The 23,458-nt window shown below is 38.6% G+C and overlaps 1 protein-coding gene across 2 annotated transcripts in view; it reads right to left on the reverse strand.

Annotated features, from left to right (window-relative positions):
- Positions 1-3,052: 3,052 nt before the first annotated feature.
- Positions 3,053-23,458, reverse strand: part of znf507 (zinc finger protein 507) — a 39,755-nt gene continuing 19,349 nt past the window's right edge. The window contains exons 6-8 of one of the 2 annotated variants that reach the window (XM_052028653.1): positions 12,599-12,703; positions 10,509-10,643; positions 3,053-8,098 (exon numbers count right to left, since the gene is read on the reverse strand). In XM_052028653.1, the coding sequence (XP_051884613.1) occupies positions 7,729-8,098; positions 10,509-10,643; positions 12,599-12,703 (610 nt within the window). In that variant the 3' untranslated portion in view covers positions 3,053-7,728. Of the gene's footprint in view, positions 8,099-10,508; positions 10,644-12,598; positions 12,722-23,458 lie in introns of both variants that reach the window. The other variant, XM_052028652.1, reaches the window with a different exon arrangement.

Raw genomic sequence — 23,458 nt, forward strand, 5'->3', positions numbered from 1 at the left:
ACATTTTATCCTCTCCTGCCAGACAGCAACAGGCAGAACAAGCATTGTAGGGTATGTCATGGTGTAGGGGGTCATTGGTCATTTTGTAGGCATATTAACTTGATATCAGATATTAACTTGTCGATGAACCACAATCAGAGAAAGATTTCTACTTTCTCATTTTGCAGCTACTCTCACTCAATTCAGAGGTCACAGTGCTCTGAGATGGAGAGTTCCAGAGACTTTCCATCCTCCACAAGAAACTGATGCTTTCATTCTGCAACAGTCCACTGTACCTTCTATACTTAAGTGACCACAATAAACCATAATAAGGGATGACTCTGAACTGCATGCAGCTCCAGCACACTTGGGCAATGTGCATACATTTAATGTCATGCTGCGTTGCATGGACCATTTGTATGCTGAGATATCAACTGATGTGTGGGTTGCTCTGCACATGTCCTGAGCTGAAATCAAGATTTGTGTTGATCTCCTTTATGTTGTATTGTCATCTCCATGGGAGTTCAGCCCATGCCACTGATGCCACAGTGGGCAAATATAGAGCAAGAAAATGAGGACGAAGAAAAGATAAACGAGGCAGATGGCAACGTAGACAACCCTTTTCCAATCAATCTGCCCATGAACCCATCTGACCCTGTTATCAATCAAAACAAACCAACTTTCACATTTACAACAGTTCCACTATTCAGCTTGCCTTACTTTTTTCCTGACCATCAGTGTCTGCTTGGCCACACCACAAAAATTAAAGCCAGCATAAACATTCACAATCAAAACATTCCAAATTACATAAAAGTGACAACAAATCACTTAAGTGCCTGACCTCCATCTACCTTTGCCAGTTTACCTGCTCCTCCACAGTACTATCCCAATGACTGCAGCACGGTTGATGGAAGGTTGCTGACAAACTGCATATAATGGAAGAAGTCACTGAAGACTTTGCAGGACAACTTGAGTACTTCTGGGCACAGTAGATACATCACCAGAATGTACCTTTTCAGAGTGAGTGGCTGCAGGCTGGCTGACAAGACAACTGCAATGGGGCTCGCAGATTGGCTATAACAGTACCACCTTCATGAGAAAACAGGTTTATGCTGCACGGAACCACTGCCATTACACAGTAATGCATGTCAACACTCCGGTCATTTGTTGGAGGACAGATTGCAGGATGGCTTTGACACCATGCCAGTCTCTGAACACTTGTAATAGTCTGCATTTACAGGCTTTTAGCTAACTGCTGGAGCAATAGAAAAGTAACAGTGGTGGTTTCAAAATGCCTTCATCCTAAGAGAGCATTGTCTGGTTAAGTTTAAGTTCTTAGATGTCTGAAAGGAGAAACATACAACTGTAGGAGTATTGAAAAGGCGTTGATGGTAGGGTGCAAGAAGGTACACAGAGTAAGAGTTACATAATTGCACCATCTGCAACTTGTACATCAGTAGAAATGAGGGATAATGGAATGCAACTGCTGGCACTGTCATCAGGTTGTGAGATGAATAGGAACTTTGCAGCAATGTAAGTGTGCTGTACATGTAGATTACATGAGTCCTGGCTGAAATTGGTGGTAGGAGAGGAAATTTGGGTGGTGCATGTCATTTAAAGGCTTAACCACATAAAGTCATAAAATTTTTAATGGCACTACATCCAGGCTGTTATCAGGGTTTGGCTATCTCCTTCCACTGTTTTCAGCATATGTCTGGAAAGCTCCCTGACAGGCCATGGGAAGAAGAATTGCTATTTTCTCCATCTCCAAACTATCCAATGCAGTGTCAGAGAATCTGCTTTGTGTTGTTTTTGGATGTTTCCCAGCTTGGAATGAGCTCCAGGATGCCTGATGATAGCTACCGCAGCTGTAAGTCTCATCTTCTTTCAAAACTGCAGACCCTATAAGCAGTGAAGGCTAACTTAAAGTGATGTTGGTTCATGAAACTAAATCTTTTACTGATGTGATCAGCCCATGTATAGTGGAGTTGGTGCTGGCTGCACACAGCAATCATGTGAATGGGCAGACTGCAAAAAGTTAATATGCTGTCTACCTGGATTGGAGGTCCGGTCAACTGCAATGAGGCTATCCAATTTAGTCTTTAAGGTTTCTGTAAAGCGTTCAAGATGTTCTTTAATAGTGGTTATGATTTTTTTTTAAAGTATACTTAGATGGACATATGTGGAATACTGAACTTCTGTACACTTAATATGCATTATTAAAATTATTGATATTTTGTGTTTCAAACCTTAAGCTTAAAGACTCTGGTCACATTGTCATTTACTCTGAATTTGCAATTGCAAACTGCTCACTGCTTCAGCATATAAAATTCATATATATGATACTCAGTTTGCCAAGGTGTAGGAAACACTTCAAACCCAGCAATAAAAAAGTATTCAGCTGCAAAGAAAGTTTTCAGTTGAAAGAATTAAGAGGTTAAAATTGACAAACCTTGTTCAGATACTGCAATAAATATTAACTTCCCATTTTTAACAATGAATTTTTTAGATTCATGTGGTATACTTTTCAGTGTATGCTGATGTTGACAGAAGTAAATGTTCAAACTTGGATAAATTTCCACCCTTGTACTATAAGCTGAAAAAATAGTCTCAGTCTTATTAAGATCTAGCACCAAATCTTTGCAAAGCAAAATAAAACTTTGATGTGTTACAACTGAAGTTCACCTCACAGGTCAACATTTAGGAATAGACTAGGTTGGTGGTTAGAGTGCAAAGAAATATGGGAATGGAGTGGGAAAATGAGATTAGGAACACTATTCATCCAGAATAAACATTAACATGGGTTGGTGGGATCTGATCGTGTGCTCTACTTCTGTGCTGTATATATCGTTTGGACACAAGGCAAGAATTCAGAACACAGAATTGTTCCTTGCCTGAAAGCAAAACTACATTTGAGGAAAGCCTAAATGGCGGAAAAATAGGTTATCTATTACATCAAATGTATCTTGCTTTTTTTTTAAGACAAAGGTTTATTACCAAATTTCAACAGGTATACTGAATAAAATATAACAGATGACAAATATTACAAATAAAATAAATTATTCTGTTACAAGGACATTTCAATAAGACATACAATAATTACAAAGGAACTACAAGCATAGTTTAACTAACACAGAAAGAACTTGATTTGTTCAATCGTAAATAATCCATACAGGTTTTCGCAGTAAGGCATGGAGCTCAATATGTAGACTGAGCCTGAACACACATTTCCACACAGCAACACACACACACACACACACACAGTAACACACACGCCAGCTTTCTTGAAAGCTATGCTTTGGTGAACAAAATGTTTTAGTGTTGTTGTGATATTTGTGAAGAAAATTACATGTATTCAAAATAATTCTTCAATATCAAATGGCCTGTATGTTACCTTACTTATACAGTTGTAATATCCACCTTATATCAATTTTTAAAATTTCTTGCTATACACTTATGGATCATTAACAACTGTATATTACATTTTAACTAAGTGCTTTTAAAATACTTAAGAATATAGATGGGATATCTTTTTAGGCTTTTGTTTAATATTTTTCATGAATTTATTTTTAGTATCTCTATTACTGGAAATGTAAGCATTTAGCAATATAAATGTGAAATGTAGCATCTGTTGTGAATAGGTCATAAAACAACAGGAATGAAAATAAAGCATGTAGGATCTAAAGGCTTCAGGTAAACCTTTTAATGATGTCCTGTAAACCAAATGGGCACATGTCATTTTGGTGCAGAAAGATCATACATATCACACTTGTGTAGGAGTTCACAGTTTCTCTCTACCAGTGATGCACTGCATACATAGTAGTTAATCTAATATAGTCTATTTCATGACTCAGGATTCAGTGCACTTGTAAGATCACACAGACCAACCTAAATGTAGCATAAAGAAAAATCCTTCAAGCACTGACATTTAGAAATGGAAATTGGTATTCTTTCAGTCCATGGAAACATCACTGCCAATAACCATTTGAAAACAGCCTTTAACTATTTAAAAAAAAATCCCATCATAGAATGTCCCCTACTTCAGTGTCAGACACCTTGACTTATTATTGAATGCAAAGCAGGTTAATAATGTTGGCTTATAATGGACTTCGATTATTTTGTCCGTTGTAGAACTTGCAAGAATTTGAGATTCTACCAAATTGAACACAATCATTTTTTATGAATAGGATATTTTCTTCCATGTAAGTTGGCTACAAAGCAGCAATCAATTTCTCAAAATCTTAGTCCCATTTATATTTCAATTTGAAACTATTGGTTTCAAGTGCTCCTCTAGCTACTTCCAAATATTGTGCAGGTACTCACACAATATTTAGAAGTAGCTAGAGGAGCACTTGAATCACCACAACGTTGAGGGCTATGAACCGAGTGCTAGTAAATGGGATTAATATAGAAGAATACTTGATGGTCAGCCTGGACATGGTGGGCTGAGGGGCCTGTTTCCATGCTGTATGATTCTATGACTCACTTCTGTTTGAATTACCAAGTATCAGCAGCTGGTACATTAGCAGCCTACTTGATCAAATCCCTTCGTTTATATCAATATTGCTTTCTAGTACCTTTCAAATATCTGCTGATCCACGAAGACCTCACATGGTTTTTCCAACTATTGCTAAATTTTAGGAGATATATTAGGGATTATTAACAAATAATCCTACTTAGGATAAATCCATAAGTAAGAACAAATATAATGTTATTTTTATTGTTTTATTTCTGCCTTTAATATGAAGGGAAGAAGATATTTTATCACTTGCATATAGTGATTGTATTATTCTCAGCCAGAGTGGAGGTTATTGGGTGATTTTTCCCTTGAAAATCATGTCAGGTTACAACACTGCTGTGAGTGGCTATGAGTGACTGAGATTGATTTTATACACATAATCTGTGTGCTACAATGATCTGCTCACTGCTTCTATTTCTAGAGAAAAAGCTGTTTTATTGGGAGCAGTCCATTTTATAATTTCTGTTTACTCTGCTCTCTAAAAACATTGTTTTGAATAAAATGACTTCACTGTACAATTGTCTTTGTTGCAAGTCCAGATGTATGCCCTGGCAAACACTTTACTGAAAATAGTATTTTGTACTGGCAATTCTAGTTTTAAGAACTTAATATTTTCTATGCTGATAGTTTTTTTTGGTTATGCATTTCTAACAAACGATTGCCAGAAAATAAATGCTAAAAGTATGTATGTAACCAGCAAAATGAAAAATATGGTTAGTTTTTGACTTAACACTTTGGGCCCTTAATAGTCATACTTTTCCATGCTACTAACTGCCAACGATCCAGAATGCTGAAGTAAATGTTAGGTAAATTTAAAGACAGTACATGGTATCCTAGGAGAGGTAACTTGCACGAGTCTAATCAAAGAGAATCATGTGCTCAATTCCTACGCTTTTCAACGAACTGCTCGACTGTCAATTATAACAAACATTTAAAAGATTGGACTGAACAGCTGGCTTTCAAGTGAACATTCAAACCAGTCTAAACAGGTTCCAGTTATACTCCCTGACAGAATGTTAACTTATATGGCTATTATAACCCAAGCCTTGCTTTTACCCATTTTAGGCAATGGAAATTGGCACAAGCTGATATTTACGAAATGATTCATACACTTCCACAATCCATGGTGAAAATGATGGTCAATATTCAATGTTCTGAAAATATGAAAAGTCAACCAAAGTTCAACACAAGAATTTTTGCATTTCCTTTTAAAAACAAAGTGACCCACTTCAGTACTTGGAGCAAGTTTCTCTGGGTACGAGTAAATGCATTTGCCACTAAGTATATAGTACAAGTTTACCTCGCAATGGACAAGGATGTTCTCAGTCAAACACAATCTTCACATTTTAAAGAGACACCAAATTCAAGTGAAAATGTTCGGCTAACGTCATCTGTTGAAAAACAAGTAGTATGATAAGAGCATGAATTGAAATGATTCATTGTCTGTTTTGGCTTTTTATAAAATCACAAATACCAATTTTGCCACATATTTGCTGAAGACAGAGCTGCCTTCATATTTGTCAAAGACCATATCTTTACATTGGCTGTTATTGGGTCTACTTCCTCATAATTATTAGGAATTTACATAGATTTTAGACTTTTAATTTCTATTTATAAGATCACTTCACTGCTCAAACCAAATAGTTAAAATTTCAGTGTTTTCAAAACTGAACAATACATTTCATAAATGAACAATTCAGAAGGTAAAACTGTAAGTTACTTAATGATTATTTAATCACAATAACTGCATGAAAAGTAAAACATTGTTTTAAAATTAACATCAAATTACTCTTTTATCTTTAAATGTAAATTCAGCATAAATTTCAAATTGTTTATACCTGCAATTACAAATTTTAGGTGAATTCCTGTCTCAAATGGACTATTTCATTTGTTGTAAATTGAATCTTAGCAAGATACCTTACAGTGCTTATTCAGCTCATATGATTCAGTGCAATATTTCTTACAAAATGAGGGCTTATCATAACATTAAACAGTAAAATCAAACATGGCAACTTTTCAAGGACTCATTACAAATCAAAATGCTAACTTTTCTTACAATACTAATGGCAATTTCTTGTCGCCAGAGACTACGTTATGACAACAAAAGCCCAGGACAAACCTCTGAGGAGTTAATGGTTCTATAAATATTAATCCTTTAAAGATGCCTTTGAATAATTTTCACTCATGATAAAAGCATAGCAAAATGCAGACCCTGAAAACTCACTTTTAATATAGATCTCAATATGTTCAGTTTGAAGCATTTAAGCCTCATGAATGTTTCCAAACCTTAAATATTGATCTGAACTAAATACAATAAGTTAGCAAATACCCATTCCGAAGAATGTTTGTTTTAAAATGTCAAGTGTATTTTATGGCTGAAACAGATGTGATCTTTCAATTCCTTTGAAATAACTCAGCAGTACAGTATGGAATTTCAAAGGTAATTTGTCTGTAGTAAAATGTACTTGTGAACAAAAAACATGACAAGCAGATGAAAGCATGACATCCATTTTAAAGATGTACAAAAACTGTTATTAGGAGACAAACTACCCAGATAAGATTTTATCCTCCCACCTTTCCATTCACAGTGAACTGTAAAGTCTATGTGCGTTTGAAGTAGGTCTGCTGTAATTTATGAGTAAAACCTGTATAGACTTAGACAAGAATAGTTCCCTGGATAGACATGAATAAGCGAAGCTTTAAATAAAATCTTTATTCCATCTATATTTATATTACTACTAACAAGGACAAAGCTTTCATCAACATCTCCTTCCCCTACTGTTGCCCTTTAGAGATTTGTTCAGTGATACAATTATAAAATAGCACCATGACCAAAGTGCATTGTGAATACAACTTGACTGCCTTGTAACAGCTCACTCTTTGTAACAGCTGAAAACTACATGCATAAATATAAAAAAGTTAAATAAATACAGAAATACAATCTGTATCAAAAATGTCAGTATTAAGAACACGAGGTGGAGAAGTGTAGAGAAACTGAAACATTAAAATAATCCTTGAGCATTTTGCTTCTAGGTTATTTACAGTTCTTATTACTTGCACTAATTTTGTGAATGTGAAAACTGCAATGCTGACAACATTTAAAAAAGACAGAAATCATTCTTTGAAATGTTAACATTCATTTTCTGTTCACACTAAAACAAGCTTATTTCATGCCTTCATCCACAAAGAATAAAATAGAGATTTCACAGGCTTTTTTAGTCCGATCTGCCCTATTCAGACTGAGAACAGTGGTCCTTGTTAAGGATGATGTTAATAATCTCGCCTTCGTGCTCCTTCATATGATCCATCAACAGCTCTTTACTGGTGGATTCAAATCCACAGATACAGCAACAGAATAGTAAAACACAGTACTCTGTGCCAGAACGAGTCTGACTTTCACTTTTTACTGGTGAATTGTTCACATTTACATCTGAATTCAACTTCTGATATTTTTCAGGGCTTCTGTTTCCATCAGTAACGTGGCTCATAGTTTCTGGAGTAGCCACAAGTTTATCAGAATTTAGAGGATGAAGAACAGACGGTGGTGGTGATATTTCTTCAACTTCTTCAGCTGAAAGTTTTCTTTGGGGCTCCTGAGACCTAAAACAATTTAAGGATTTGTTATAAAATACATAAACAGAGAAAGCAAGTTTACTAAAAAAGTATTAAGGAAATACTTCCCCACACCATTTCACACATAACTTTCTTCCATATTAATTCTGTTTCCATTTCTAAATATGATTGCCTTGTGACACTGCAGTTGCAGCTCCACCCTTTGGGAATTTAAAGATTGTGAGAAGGGAGTCTGCCTTCTTAATTACTCCTGTAACTTTGCATGCTCAGGACCTGGTGGAGACAGACTGGTAGGTTTTCCAGACAATTGATGTTATTCTGATTAATACTCCAGAACACCTTCAATTCACTTTTCTCTTTAAGATGTTACACAGTAGAACAATAATTTTTCAAGTGAACTTGGTAAGTTTAAAGGCAGCGTGGCAAACAAAACCAAGTGAATTTCAAGGAAAAGCAGAAACCAAACTCCAGCGAGTTAAAGGGAGTATAGGAATTAAGGCTCTGGTGAATGAAGGAGAGCTCAGGAACCAGGACCTGGTGATTGAAGGGGAGTGCAGGAACCAGGATCCTGGTGAATGAAAGGGAGCGTGGGAACCAGGCTTTGGTGTGTTAAAGGGATCGTGGGAATCAGCACCCAGTGAGATTATACTATACCATCAGATTTCTGAATAGTCTGATGGTGGTTTCTCGGAGTTTCATTGTACCTACCCATAATAAAAAATTGATATTAGAAAAGTGAATTATCTCCTTGCCCACCCAACAAGAAAAACATGGCACATCTCTCCTACATAAAATCTCAGTTTTATAATCAAAATTGGCACCTGTACAAATATACTGTAACCAAGCACCACAAAGATTTAAAATAATTGATCAATCAATCTCATGACATCAGGTTAAACTTGGGTAAGGAAACGCTCTGCTGATTACCATTTACCGTTTCCCTTCGGCTGATGAATCAACGAAACTCCATGTTGAACACTACTTGGAGGAAGCACTGAGAGTGGCAAAGGCACAAAATGTACTTCAATGTCCATCACCGAGAGTGGCTCAGTAGCACCACTTCTGACTGAGCTGGCCAAGTTCTAAATGACATTGCTGCTAGACTGGGTATGCAGCAGGTGGTGAAGGAACCAAAAAGAGGGAAAAACTTACCTGATCTCATCCTCACTAATCTACCTGTCACAGATGCATCTGTCCATAATAGTATCAGTGGGAGAGACAATGGCACAGTCATTGCGGAGGCGAAGTCCCATCTTCACAGTGTAAATACACTTCATTGTGCTGTGGGGTACTACCACCATGAGAATTAACTCGGTGAGGCTATAAGACAGGACTACTTGTCAGTACGCAATAGATAGAGCTAAACAATGTAACAATGAACAGGTCAGATCTAAGCTCTGCAGCCCTGCCACATCCAGTTGTGAATGGCGGTGAACAATTAAACAACTCACTGGAGGAGGCCGCACAAATAGCCCCATTCTCAATGATGTAGCAGCCCAGCGCACCAGTGCAAAAGAGAAAGCTGAAGCATCTTCAGTCAGAAGTGCCGAGTGGATGATCCATCTTGGCCTCCTTCAGTGGTCCCAAGTGATATCAAGAAGTGGCGAAAAGCACTGGATACAGCAAAGGCTACGGGCCCTGACAACATTCCAGTAACATACTTAAGATTTCAGCTCCAGACCTTGCTGTGCCTTTGGTCAAGCTGTTCCAATACAGCTACAACACTGGCACTTACCTGACAATGTTCTGTCCACAATGAGCAGGACAAATCCAACCTGGCCAATTATTGCCTCATTGGTCTACCCTTGATCATCAGCAAAGTGATGAAGGGCTAACTGATAGTGCTATCTAGACAAGTGGAGAGTATTCCATTTTTTCTTAAAGATCTTAATATTGTCTAGATGAGTGCAGCTTCAACAACACTCAAGAAGCTCTGCACCATACAGGACATATCAGTCCACTTGATAGGCACCTGATCCACAAGCATTCACTCACACCACCACTGACGCACAGTAGAAGCAGTATGTACTGTCTACAGGATACACTGTAGCAACTCACCAACATTCCTCAGATTACACCTTCCAAACCCATGACTTCTAATAGCTAAAAGGATGAGGGCAGCAAAAGCACGGGTATACCACCACTTGGAAGTTGCTCTCCAAGCCACATAAAATCTGACTTGGAAATATATTTCCATTCCTTCACTTTCACTGGGTCAGAATCCTGGAACTCTCTCCCTAACAGTATTTTGGGTATACCCACTCCTCAGGATTTCAGTGATTCAAGAAGGCAGCTCACCATCACCCTCTCAAGGGCAATTACAAATGGGCAAGTAAATGCTGGCTCAGCCTGCGAAGCCCACATCCCTTGAGTGAATAAAAAAATTCTCACCACAGAGTCCATGAGAAATTGAACTATCAAATGCATTGATTCTCACCTGTTGCTTTGAGAAATTGCTTCATTTATGGCCTTATTCACCTGCTCATAGTTATAATTTTGGTCACTTGCATGTTTCCACATATGTGACTTCAACGAGGGTGGATGGCTACACTCATAACCACACAGAGAACACCTATCAAGAAACAAAATCAGACAAATCAATTTGCATTTTTTTGTTTTTATCTCAGTAAAAATTCTTAACATATAGACTCAAAACAACAAGACTGCACCTTTAATTATGAGATAAAACTCTGAATTACAATCTTGTTTAAATTTCAACCAGGTCTGTAGCATCTACCTACATTTCATGTTTTAGGGCATGATGCATTGCTAGTCATGAGAGAGGCATAAACAATAATGGAAGCAAAATTGGTGACAAGACCAGCTTGTGTGCTTGGCTGTGGATTGTGGTGATAATCAAATATGAAGAGTAAGCAATACAAGGATAATTGTTTCCTCATTTTATACCACAAGCACTCTTTAAACATCTGGCAACAAGTATAAACCCATATTCTGACTGTATAGAGATTATATAACAGGATAAATTGCAGGTCCATGTTGATGGCTTAGAACATAGAACAGTACAGCACAGAACAGGCCCTTTGGCCCACAATGTTGTGCCGACACAGCTCATCCCTCCTACCTACAGAATGCCCATATCCCTCCATTTTCCTCTCATTCATGTGCCCATCCAAGCCCCTCTTAAAAGCCCCCAATGAATTTGCCTCCACCAACCTATCAGGTAACGCATTCCAGGCATCCACCACTCTCTGACTAAAAAACGTACCCCTCACATCTGTTCTGAACCTACCCCCTCTCACCTTGTTTGTAAAGAAATTCTTCAATAATCTTGACTGTCAAAATAATGCAGCTTTGTTTATGTTCCTTGGTTATCATATTTAAATGTTATGAAGTTTAAAACACTTTTCATTCAGACAATTTGGAGAAAAAGTCTAAGTTAATTTATTGGAACTTAAAAGCTAGCATTTACAGGCATCCTAGGTAACAAACAGGTTCCATTTTTACAGACGTCCCTAAGTCAATTTTGTCCGTAAGTTGGGAAATACAGAAAAATCACTCGATATGGTCACCGTACCTCCACAGTATTGTAATCTATTGGAATCTATTGGACTAAAAACACATGACTGATAAGAAAGAACAATTACTAAAAGTGGGGAGAGAGAGAGAGAGAGAGAGTAAACTAGTTCTGCCATTCGTAGGAACGAACTGTATGTCGGACTTTTGAATTCAAAATTATGGGGGCTCATTCGTAAGTCAGACATTCATAACCCGGGGTGGCCTGCAGGTAAATATGCCAACACTTTATTAGAGTATTGAGGTGTCAGAGGATTGTCCTTAAAATAAGTGAGATAATCACTCAGGCAGGCATTTTCCAGTTGTTTTCCACACCACTATTTAGATAAAAAGATCCATCTAAATAATTAACACAAAACAATTAGCTGTGCCAGATTACAGAATCTTTAAACAATACAGTATTTGCACATACAACAAATTTTAAAAAATTAAATAAATTCATTGAGTAACAATACATTACTTCACTAAAATATTCTTCAGATTCGTATTTAAATGATAACCACAGAATAATATTAAGGCATTGGTTTAGACTAAATTTGAACTGTATGAAGCCAATATAAAAAAGTATCTCAACTTTTTAGATACCTCCATTTAAACAGCAGTATTGGTTACTATTGCTATGGTTCTTTGCCTCTCCGTTCAAAAGCTGGAGTGAGCATCAACAGATTAGTATCATGAATAGAGATCATCTTTAAATCTGCAAACAGCTGAGATTTTGAGATAGATCATGAAGCCTGATTGACAAATTGGTGAAGTCAAAATTTCCCCTCTCTCAATTTGTAGAACAGGTCTACTCCATGAGGAAACCTATTAAAACAAACCTCTTATGCTGCCACTGGGCTGCCTAAGTTAATGAATACATTTTTAAGTTATATTCAATTTTGCCACAGTTTTAACAAACTTCTTATTTAAACCTACTTTTTTCCACAGATAATATAAATATTTAATTCACTCACCAGCAACCACTAAACTGGTGGTTTGGCATTTACTTACTTGTACTGTTCCAGCAACTGAACAGTTTGTTGCTCCTGCGGATGGCGCTTCATATGACACTTTAAGCTGTTTATATTTGTTGTTGCAAAGTCACAACTACTGCACCTGTAAATCGATGAGGGACTGAACATAAGCAGGCATTTTTAAATTCATAATGTAATTTAATACAGACCTTCATTGTAATATTTTAGAAATGAGATTTACTCCACAACAGTTCTCTCAGGAACGTAATTTGTCTGTTTTATGTACTGGGAGCACATATAATTTGTATTTATCAAGATGAGGATGCCAGAACTAAGGGAAAGATGCTTCCAGTTTTTATAGTGTATAGGATCCAATTTTTATAGAGTATAGGATCCTCCCACATGTGGGCATGCTATCTTGGCGCTGGAAGTGTGGCAACACTTGCGGGCTGCTCCCAGAATACTCTACGCAAAAGGTGCATTTCACTGTGTGTTTCGATGCACACGTGACTAAAAAAGATATCTTAATTAAACAAAATAATCGGAATTACTTATTACCTACAAATTCTCAAGCATAATACATACAAGACTTTCAAAAACCAAATGCTTGAAAATAATTCTTTATTTGTGCAGAAAAAAATTTGCTTATGATAACATTGTAAATGTGGTTATATTTTGCTACAGAGGAAAACTTGCACAATGTTTCTAAACATTCTGCTAAACTGTGTTTCACGAACAAAGGTTTAAGATCAGTTCAGCCTACTCAAATGGTAGGAGGCAGAGGATGGAGTAGAGGCTTGCTTTTCAGGTTAGAATCCTGTAACCAGTGGTGCGCTGCAAGGATTGGTGTTTGGTCCTTTACTGTTTGTCATATATATTAATTAAGGATGTAGATGGCATGATTAGTAAGTTTGTAGATGACTCAAAATTGGTGGTATAGTGGACAGTGAAGAAGGTTGTATAAGGTTACAACAGGATCTAGATCAACTTGGAAAGTGGGCAAGGGAATGGCAGATGGAATTTAATTCAGACCAGTGTGAAGTGATGCATTTTGGGAAGTTAAACCAGGCCAGGACATACACAGCATTACTGAAAGTGAGGAGTGTTACTGAAAGCGAGGAGTGTTACTGAAAGCAACACCTTGGGGTATTAGTACATTATTCACTAAAAGTGGCGACACAGGTAGACAGAGTAGTGAAGAATTGAGCATTGAGTATAGGAGCTGGGCTATCATATTACAGTTGTACAAATTATTGGTCAGTGTGTACTTGGAGTATCATGTGCAGTTCTGGTTGCCACGCCACAGGAAAAAACGTGATTAAGCCAGAGAGGGTGTAGAAAAGATTCACAAGGACGTTGCCTCGACTGGTAGGCTTGAGTTAGAGAGATTGGATCAGCTGGGACTGTTTTCCCTGGAGCGAAGAAGGCTGAGGGGTGACCTGATGGTTTATAAGATCACGAGGGGCACAGATAGGGTAGACAGCCACAATCTTTTTCCCAGGGAGTCTAAAACTAGACGGCATAGGTTTAAGGTGAGACTTAAAGGGGGTCTGTGGAGCAAGTTTTTCACACAGAGGTTGGTGGATATATGGAATGAGCGACCAGAGGTGGTGGTAGAGACAGGTACAATTACAATGCTTAGAGGACATTTGGATAGGCACATGAATGGAAAAGGTTCAGAGGGATATGGGCCAAATGTAGGCAAATGTGATTAGTGTAGCTAGGCATCTTGGTCAGCATGGATGAGTTGTGCCGAAGGGTCTGTTTCTGTGCTGTATAAGTCTGTGAATCGAAGGTCCCAAATTTGAAAATGTTAACTCTTCTTTCCACAGATGTTATCTGATATGCTCAGAGTTTCCATCAATTTCTGATTTAGTTCCCAATTTCAAGATCTGCATTCTTTTTTTTACCTTCTGTTTACACTGCTTAATCATTACCACTAACATTCCAGTACTGGCCCCCTAAAGGTCCATTTCCCTCTGAAGCAATGTGTCTTTTTTGTCCAATTCATCTAAATGTTTTTCCGGTCTTGATTTTCCTCACATCCTTACTAAGGCCTGTTTCAGCAGCCACATCTCATTTTAGCACCCACCTCCCGTTTCAACTTAGATCTGGATTCTAGTTCAGATTCATACTTAATAAAACCTCCATAATATTTAATGCTCCAGAGTAAGGCATGGTTAGTAAGTTTGCAGATGACACCAAAATAGGTGGTGTCGTTGATGGTGAAGATGGCTATCAGGATTTACACAGGGATCTTGATCAACTGGGTAAGTGGGCCAAGGAATGGCAAAAGGAGTTTAATTCTGTTAAGTGCGAGTTGTTGCATTTTGGGAAGACAAAGCAGGGTAGGACTTTCATAGTGAATGGCAGGGCCCTGGGGAGTGTTGTAGAACAGAGGGACTTCAGAGTACAAGTACATGGTTCCCTGAAAGTGGCACCACAGGTAAACAGGGTGGTGAAGAAGTCTATTGACACACTGGCTTTCATCTGTCAGGACACTGAGTAAAGAAGTTGGAATGTTAGAATATTATGTTCAATTTTGGTCACCCTGCTATAGGAAAGGTGCCATTAAGCTGGAAAGAGTGCAGAGGAGATTTACGAGGATGTTGCCGGGACTCAAAGGACTGACTTATGGAGAGAGGAAGAGGTTGGGAGTTTTTTCTTTGGAGCGTAGGAAAATGAAGGGTGATCCTATAGAGGCGTATACAATTATGAGGGGCACAGATCGAGTTAATGTGCAGTTTTTTTCCCTGGGTTAGGGAATCAAGAACTAGAGGGCAGAGGTTTAAGGTGAGAGGGGAGAAATTTAATAGGAACTCGAGGGGCAACGTTTTCACCCATAGGGTGGTCAGTATATGGAATGAGCTGCCAGAGGATGTGGTTGAGGCAGCTACATTAACAACATTGAAAAGGTACTTGGACAAGTAAATAGATAGAAAAGGTTTAGAGGGATATGGGTCAAATGTGGACAAATGGGAATCTTGCTCGGCATGAACCAGTTGGGCTGAAGGGCCTGTTTCTGTGCTGTATGACTCCATGACCATACACAGCATCCACTGCTGTTTCAATGCATTAACAAAAAACTTATGTCAGGCAGCTAGAACTCCAAACTTCAGTTATATTTGCATGCCAACCTCCTTCTTGATTCTCCTTCAATTTTGAACCACCATATTTTCATTATCTTCTCCTGTCTTTTTCTTTACGATTCTAAATCATCTATCCTTGTTACATATAACTACTGACACCATCATACTAGGTGTGCAATTCAGCTTGAAATTAAGAAACATGCAGAAGTCTTTAACAGAACTACTGAAAAGAACAAGACAAATTCCTGCAATAACAACAGGAGTCCAAACCTTAATACACTTCATGCATATAAATTGCAAACCTATGGAATTTCATTACAAAAGTCCATGTAGTTCCCAATGATTTTATTCAATCAAAAAAAATTGTGAAGAGCTTATTTGATCATCGATACAAAAGTAAACCATGTCAGGACTGTGTTGGAGACAACAATATGCAAGAGCAACCAAAGTAACATAAACAAAGATAAGAAGACAAAGAACAAAAGCTGGTACAAATTTGTCCTTAGTTTGTTCATTTTGAACTACTAAATGCTCCAGTGTAAACTGCATTGGTATGCCTCAGCCAAACCTGTGTAAAAACATATTCAACTCATGATAAACTAACATTGACTAAAAAGTTGATCAGTATATCGTGAGGAACCAAGGGGCTTATAAATGAACTTTTAAAACAGGCTATGAGCTGGAGGAAATGAATTGTCTATTTCCTTCTCTGAGCCCTTGTGGTCCTGCTGTCTACAAGACCTCCAAATCCTCATTTCTCTTCCACCAGATCTGGACTCAACATCAAAGCCTTTATTAATGCTCAAATTGTTGTTGAAGTGAAACCATCAGAATGCCTTGGTATGGTAATTATCAAAACATCAAACAGGATGACATTCCCTTGAGAGGACAACAGACCAATTCACACAGGAGTAAGGAGGAACCATTTCACAGACAAACAGCAAACACAAAAGATTGAAGTATATTTTTAAAAAGTGCAGATACTAGAAATCCAAAATAAAATCAGAAATGCTGGAAACACACAGTAGATCAAGCAGCATTTGTGGAAAGAGAAACAGAAAATGTTTCAGGTCTGGGACATTGCATGAATAATAATCTTATGAAGGAGTTCTGTGTTGTGCTGCTCTGTGAGTCTAGACTAACTTTAAGCTATCTGGTCAACTTCAGGTTGATCTCAGGAAATGGCTACAAGGGACAAACACCCATAGGATAAACGAAGGAAGCAATTATCTGCAGATACTATTTTAAACTTACTATCTGTATTCTGCATTGTGACATACTGGGCAGATATTTAACTCTGGTGTTAGCTCAATCTGTGACTAACCCAGATATCTCAGCGGAGCTCACTCTTTCCAGCTGTGGTGTCGGCCTAAGCCGGTGGGGAAGTATTCCACCCTGCTGTCATCAGCTGCTGCTGCCCGTGCTGCCTAATGGAGCAGTTTGATCCTCTGCAGGCTTCCCACTTCTCCAACTGGAAATATTCCCAATGAGTTTGCTCGGGTTAAACAAACACAGCAATCCCAATTCAAATAAATGGAAAAACCAGCTTTTTAAGAATGGGAGAAAAACAGATTTTTAAGAAATAATTTATTTGAGTTAATTTTAATGATTTAATGTTTTTCTGTGCTTTTTAATGTTCTAAATGTAACAAAATCTTTCTAATGTATCCTGTGTCACTGAATGTTTCTGAATGTGGCACAGACTCGCTGACTGTTGAAGTGGCTTTGAGAGTCCAGCAGGCTACTTGCTGTAAGACAGCTCCTAGGCTGCACAGGGCTGCACCAAAGTACTGGGAGATTGGTTCCCAGCACAGCATGACACTGGAGAAGGTGACCACTGAATTCTAGAGCACGAACAATCTGTCCTTTGACATAGCTGGCTGTGCTTTATTTCAAGTCCCAGAGCTCTGTGATAGATTTAGCCTGGCGACTGATTATTAATGTAAGATGTGTAGAGGCTAGGAGTATTGTTTCCAATGTAACGTGAGAAGTCAGTGCAGAGGTGTAAGGAGGTGCTGTGTTGCATCACCAGTATCTGTGGCAATTCATATAAGCTTCAGGCAGAAGGTATTTGCATCTTATCTAATGTTTAGTGCATGTTGGTTTGTTGATTTAAACAAAGCACAAGGCAGTAACAATATATTTATGTTTTAGTGGATAAACATTAGCAAAATCAAAACTAAACATCATTTAGTTGAACATGTAAAATGTTAGAGATGGCAGAAGTGATGTGACGTGGTGTAGCTACAACATGTGGGAGATGGAGACCTGCAAGATTGCCAGTGTCTCAAGAGTTGAAGAATGAGTTGCAGAATGTATTAGAGAGAAGGACAGAGCTACCTGGACAGTTTGATCCTGGAGGCAGTCAAACCCCTAAGATGTAGGCAGTGGTTTGGATTTGGCACAGGTCAGTGGCAGAAGAATCTGATGGCGTACTACAGGTATGGAGACCCAGGATGTTGATAATTTTTAATCATTATTCATTTTTTGAGGTCTGTTTCTCAATAGCAAGATCGGTATTTATGCCAACCTCCAACTGCCCTTGAGGTGGTGGCATCATGGTCTGGTATGGCGATTCCAATGCACAGAATTCAAGAGGCTGCAGGAAGTAGTGGACACAGCCCAGTCCATCACAGGGCACAGCAACCAACCCCCCCCCCCCCCCCCCCTCGACAGCACCTACAGTAGGCGCTGCCTCAAGAAGGTGGCATCTATCAAGGATTTCTACCCCCCCCACATCTATTGTCAGGCAGGGGGTACAGGGGCTCTAAATCCCACACCACCAGGTTCAGGAACAGCTACTTTCCTACAACCATCAGGTTCTTGAACTGACCTGCATAACCCTAACCCCACATCAGCAAGGGAACACTACGGACCACCGCTTGCACTACCATGGACTTGTCTTTGATTGTGCTTTTATGCATGAATGTCTTGTTTTGCAGTCTTTTTCCCTCTTCACTGTCTTGTACAATTTATGTATAACATATATTGTGTGTGTTGTCTGAACCTACGAGCCTGTGATGCTGCTGCAAGCAAGATTTTCATTGTACCTGTACCTTACCGTACTTGTGCATATGACAATAAACTCGACTTGACTTGAACCTTCTTGAACCATTGTAGTTCTGATGAAGGTACTCCCACCAGGGAGGGAGTGTCAGGAATTAAACCTGGTGATGAAGGGCAGTAACATATTTCCAAGCCATGATGGGGGAATCTGCAAAGTGGTGGTGCTGGTGATGTTGCAGGACCCCAGCTTTTGAGCTTCTCCAACAAGTACAAAGCACTTCCTGCTTTTACAGATGTAAAGAAAGGTCAGTGAGGTTGGAAACACCTAGTAGAGTACTATGCTAAAGGAGAACATTCAAGCAAGGACAATGATAAGGAATGTAGTAGTAGGGGACAGTATATTCAGTGATTAGATGTTGTTTTCTGTAGCTGTGAGTGCAAGTCCCAAAGATTATGTTGCCTTCCCAGTACAAGAATTAAGTCACCCCTTGAAGGTTGGAGAAGAACCTGGAATGGGAGAGGAATGATCCAATCATGGCTCAAGTGGGTACTAACTTGGAATGAGGTTCTGCTGAGTCTTTGAGGGGCTAAAGTCTAAATTAATTACAGATCTCCAGCGATTTAATCTCAGGATTGTTAACAGAGACATGTGCAAATTAGCACAGCTTTGAATGGTTAACAGAATAAAATGGGTGTTTAAAAGAGTGTTGTAGTTGGTGAGAATCTCAGACGGACACTGACCAATGTTGAGGGAAGAGTGTTTGTGCATTTGGAAAGGTTCTTCTTAAACTGGGCTGACAATAGGATAGCAAGGACTACAACAAGCAGCGTTTTGAAGTAACAAGGCAGGGGGTGGTAGTGAGGAGATACTTAAGAAGATTCAGGCGAGGAAAAGGATGTAATGGAAAAAGTCAGGCAACAATTTAGTTAATGATTAGCAAAGTGGCTTATCAAATGATAAACAAAGGACAGGGATTCTAAAAGTAATTTTACATCAGTAAACAAAGTCAATTCAAGAAAATTAAAAGATTATACTTGCATTAAACAGATGAATATGATGGCACAAAAGAGAGGCAAATGGGTTTGTTCCAATAGCTACCACAGTGACATTGTTGCATGATGACCTAAGTTTTGAATTAAATATTCCATGGATTTTTATGTTCAGAAAGTACGCACAAAGTGTAAAAGGAAAGGGGTAGCCCTGATAATAAACAATGACATAAAGGCAGTAACAATTATGCCTGGAAGAACACAAATCCGTTTGGGTGACAACGAGGTCAAAAAGCACTGCTTAGTGTTTATCATTGGCCTCCTAACAGCATCACTGGAGAAAGAATTAATCAAGAAACATGAAAAAATGTGTTGCAAAGATAATCATGGAGGACTTTAATCTTTATATAGACTAGGTAATTCAAATAAGCAAAAGTAGCTTGGAGATTAAGCTCAAAATCCACTTGGGGCACTTTGATAAAACAATGCATCATGGAATCAACGAGGGAACAGTCTATTTTAGACCTTGCATTTGTGGATGAAACAGTGCCAATTTGTAATTATATAGTAAGGGATACTCTAGGGAAAAATGACTGAAATATGAAAGGTTTTTTAATGTCGTTTGATGGAGATGTAGATTTAAAACTAGAATGTTGAACAAAAAAAATCTCAGCACAAGGTGTGAATTGCCTAAAATAGATTAAAATGTTTGCTAGAATATGGACAATGGCAATCATTGAAAAAAATTTCAATCATATAAATGCATTTCCTTTAAAAATATGAAGTCCACCAGAAAAGCAGATGATTAAGGAGATAAAAGGAAATATAAGATAAATAGAAAAGACTTGCAATCTTACCAAGAAAAGCAGTAAATCTGAGACTGGGGAGTTTTATTAATCAGCAATAAATAATCAAAATTTTATACATATGGAAAAGGTAGATAATTTGAGTAAACTACCAAAATATGTATTTTTTTTAAAGACGTGTAAGAGATTATACAATTCTGGAAAATGGAATAGATCAGCAAAAATGTGGTTACTGCAGAGACAAACGCAGCAGAAATCCCAAGAGTTTTTTTTAATGTCTCAGCCATTTTTAAAAGTTATACAGGCCCTTCAGACCAACTTGTCCATACTGGCCAAGTTACTTACCCGAGCTAGTCCTGTTTGCCTGTGTTTGGCCCATATCCCTCTGAACCTTTCCCATCCTGTCTAAATGTCTTTAAAATTTTTGTAACTGTACCCACCTCTACCACTTCCCCAGCAGCTCGTTCCATATACCCACCAACCTGTGTGAAAAACTTGCCCCTCAGGTCCCCTTTAAATCTTTCTCCTCTCGTCTTAAACTTATTGCCCTGTAGTTTTAGATTCCCCACCTGGGAAAAAGACTGCCACCATTCATCTCATCTATGGTCCTCATGATTTCATATACCCCTATAAGGTCATCCCTCAGCCTCCTATGCTCCTATTGCTGAAGATGCAATAAGGGTAGCTAAAATGGAGGAGAACCAAGGGTCTAATTTCAATGAAGCACTTAAAAACAAATTAACATCAAAGAAAATTCTGAAGAAACCATGGGAATTAAAACCCAATACATTCCATGAACCAGATAGCTTCAGACTGAGGTTCTTAAAAAAGTGGTTGCAGAGATATCAGAAGCATAATTGTGTCTTGAAGATGTAACGAGCAGGATAGATAAGGAGTAAATCAGTGGGTGTGATGCATCTACACTTTCAAGCTGTACTTTATAAATATCCGCATACTCATTATACAAAACAGGTGCTCATGGTTTGGGAGCTTGGGTAGATAATTGGATGGACAGAGAACAGGGACAAATGGGTCATTTTCAAGTTGGCATTCTCTTATTAGTAGGGTATCACAGGGATCAGAATAGGGCCCTCAGTTATTCATAATTTATATTAATGACTTAGATGAAAAACAGTGCAACATTTTCAGGTTGCAGTGCAGTTGATACAATCTACATCGACTTCAGTAAGGTCCTGTATGGGAGACTGGTCCAAAAAGTTAGAGCTCACCAGGTCCAGGGCAAGTCAGGAACGTGGGACATCCTTGGCCCTAGCACCAGAGACGGTCTCAGATAGCTGCAGGACATTCTGAAAGGGAAGGGTGAACAGCCAGCGGTCGTGGTACACATTGGCAGCAATGACATTGGTTAGAGAAACGATGAGGTCTTGCAACCTGAGTTTAGGGAGCTAGGTAACCGTTTAAAGAGCAGGACCTCAAAGGTTGTAATCTTTGGATTGCTTCGGATGACATAAGCTAGTGAGTCTAGGAATAGAAGGATAGGTCAGATGAATGCATGGCTAAATGGATGGTGCAAGGAGATGGACGTTGGGGTCTTAGATCATTGGAACTGCTTCTGTTCAAGGTAGGGCCTTTACAAGAGGGACAGGATGCACTGAAACCAGAAAGGGACCAACATCCTCGTAGGGAGGTTTGCTAGTGCTATTGGGGAAGGTTCAAACTGAATTGGCAGGGGAATGGGGTTCAGAGAAGATGTTCAGATGAAGTACAGCGATCTACAGGAGAAAAATTCAGTAAGTCCAGTAGGCAGAGCAGGAGAGTAAATGAACATGAGGGGAATACAAAGCTAAATTGCATCTATTTTAATGCAAGGAGTCTAACGAATAAGGTAGATGAACTCAAAGCTTTAATTAACATGTAGGAATAGAATATTGTTGCCATCACTGAGACATGGCGGAAAGACAGGCAGGACTGGCAACTTGTATCCCAGGGTACAGAATTTTCAGGCAAGACAGAGGGGAGTGTAAAAGAGAGTTGGCATTGCACTGTCAGTCAAAGATTACATCAATTCAGTATTGAGGGAGGATATCAGAGAAAGCTCCTTAAATGAGGCCACATGGGTAGAGATTAGGAACAAAAAAGGGTGTCATCACTTTGCTGAGGCTGTAGACCTTCCAATAGACCTCCTAACAGTCACAGGAGATAGAGGAACAGATATGTAGGCAAACAGTAGAGAGATGTGATAAAAATAGGGTTATAATACTAGCGGATTTCAGGTTCCCAAATGTTAACAGAATTACCTTAGCGTAAAAGGCTCAGAAGTAGAACTTTTGAGGTGTGTCCAGGGGAACTTTTTGACTATGTAGATAGACCAACGAGGGATGGAGCATTACTGGACTCGATAACGGGGAATGTAGCTGGTCAAGTGGAGGGAATCATTTTGGAGATAGTTAAGATAGTTACCATAACTCCATATATTACAAAGTGGTTATGGAAAGAGGTTAGACCAGGATTAAAGATCTTAAATTGGGGTAAGGCTAATTTCATTAAAATACAACAGTACCTGGCAAAGGAATATTGGGAGCATCTACTTGCAGGTAAGTCTACATCTGTATAGTGGAAGTTATTGGAAAAAATTCTGAGGGAAAGGATTAGTAATTACTTGGAAAGACAGGGATTAGTCAGATAGCCAGCATGGCTTTATCAAGAGCAAATCTTGTCTAACCAATCTGAATGAAATCTTTGAGGAGGTAGCAAAATGTATTGATGAGCGCTATGCAGTCAATGTGGTTTGCCTGGATTTCAGTAAGGCTGTCAACAAGGAGACTGGTCCAAAAGGTCAGGGATCCAGGGCAAATTGGTTCCAAAATTGGCTTGGCAATAGGAGAGAGGGGGTGATAGTAGACAGTTGTTTATGTGATTGGATGCCTGTGACGTTCCACAAGGATTGCTGCTGGTTGTTTATGATATACATGAATGATATGGATATGGATGGCATGATTAATTTGATCACAGATGACATGAAGATTGGTGGAGTTGTTGACAGTGT

Source organism: Pristis pectinata, chromosome 13, assembly GCF_009764475.1.
Source record: "Pristis pectinata isolate sPriPec2 chromosome 13, sPriPec2.1.pri, whole genome shotgun sequence".
NCBI classification, from domain to species: Eukaryota; Metazoa; Chordata; class Chondrichthyes; order Rhinopristiformes; family Pristidae; genus Pristis; species Pristis pectinata.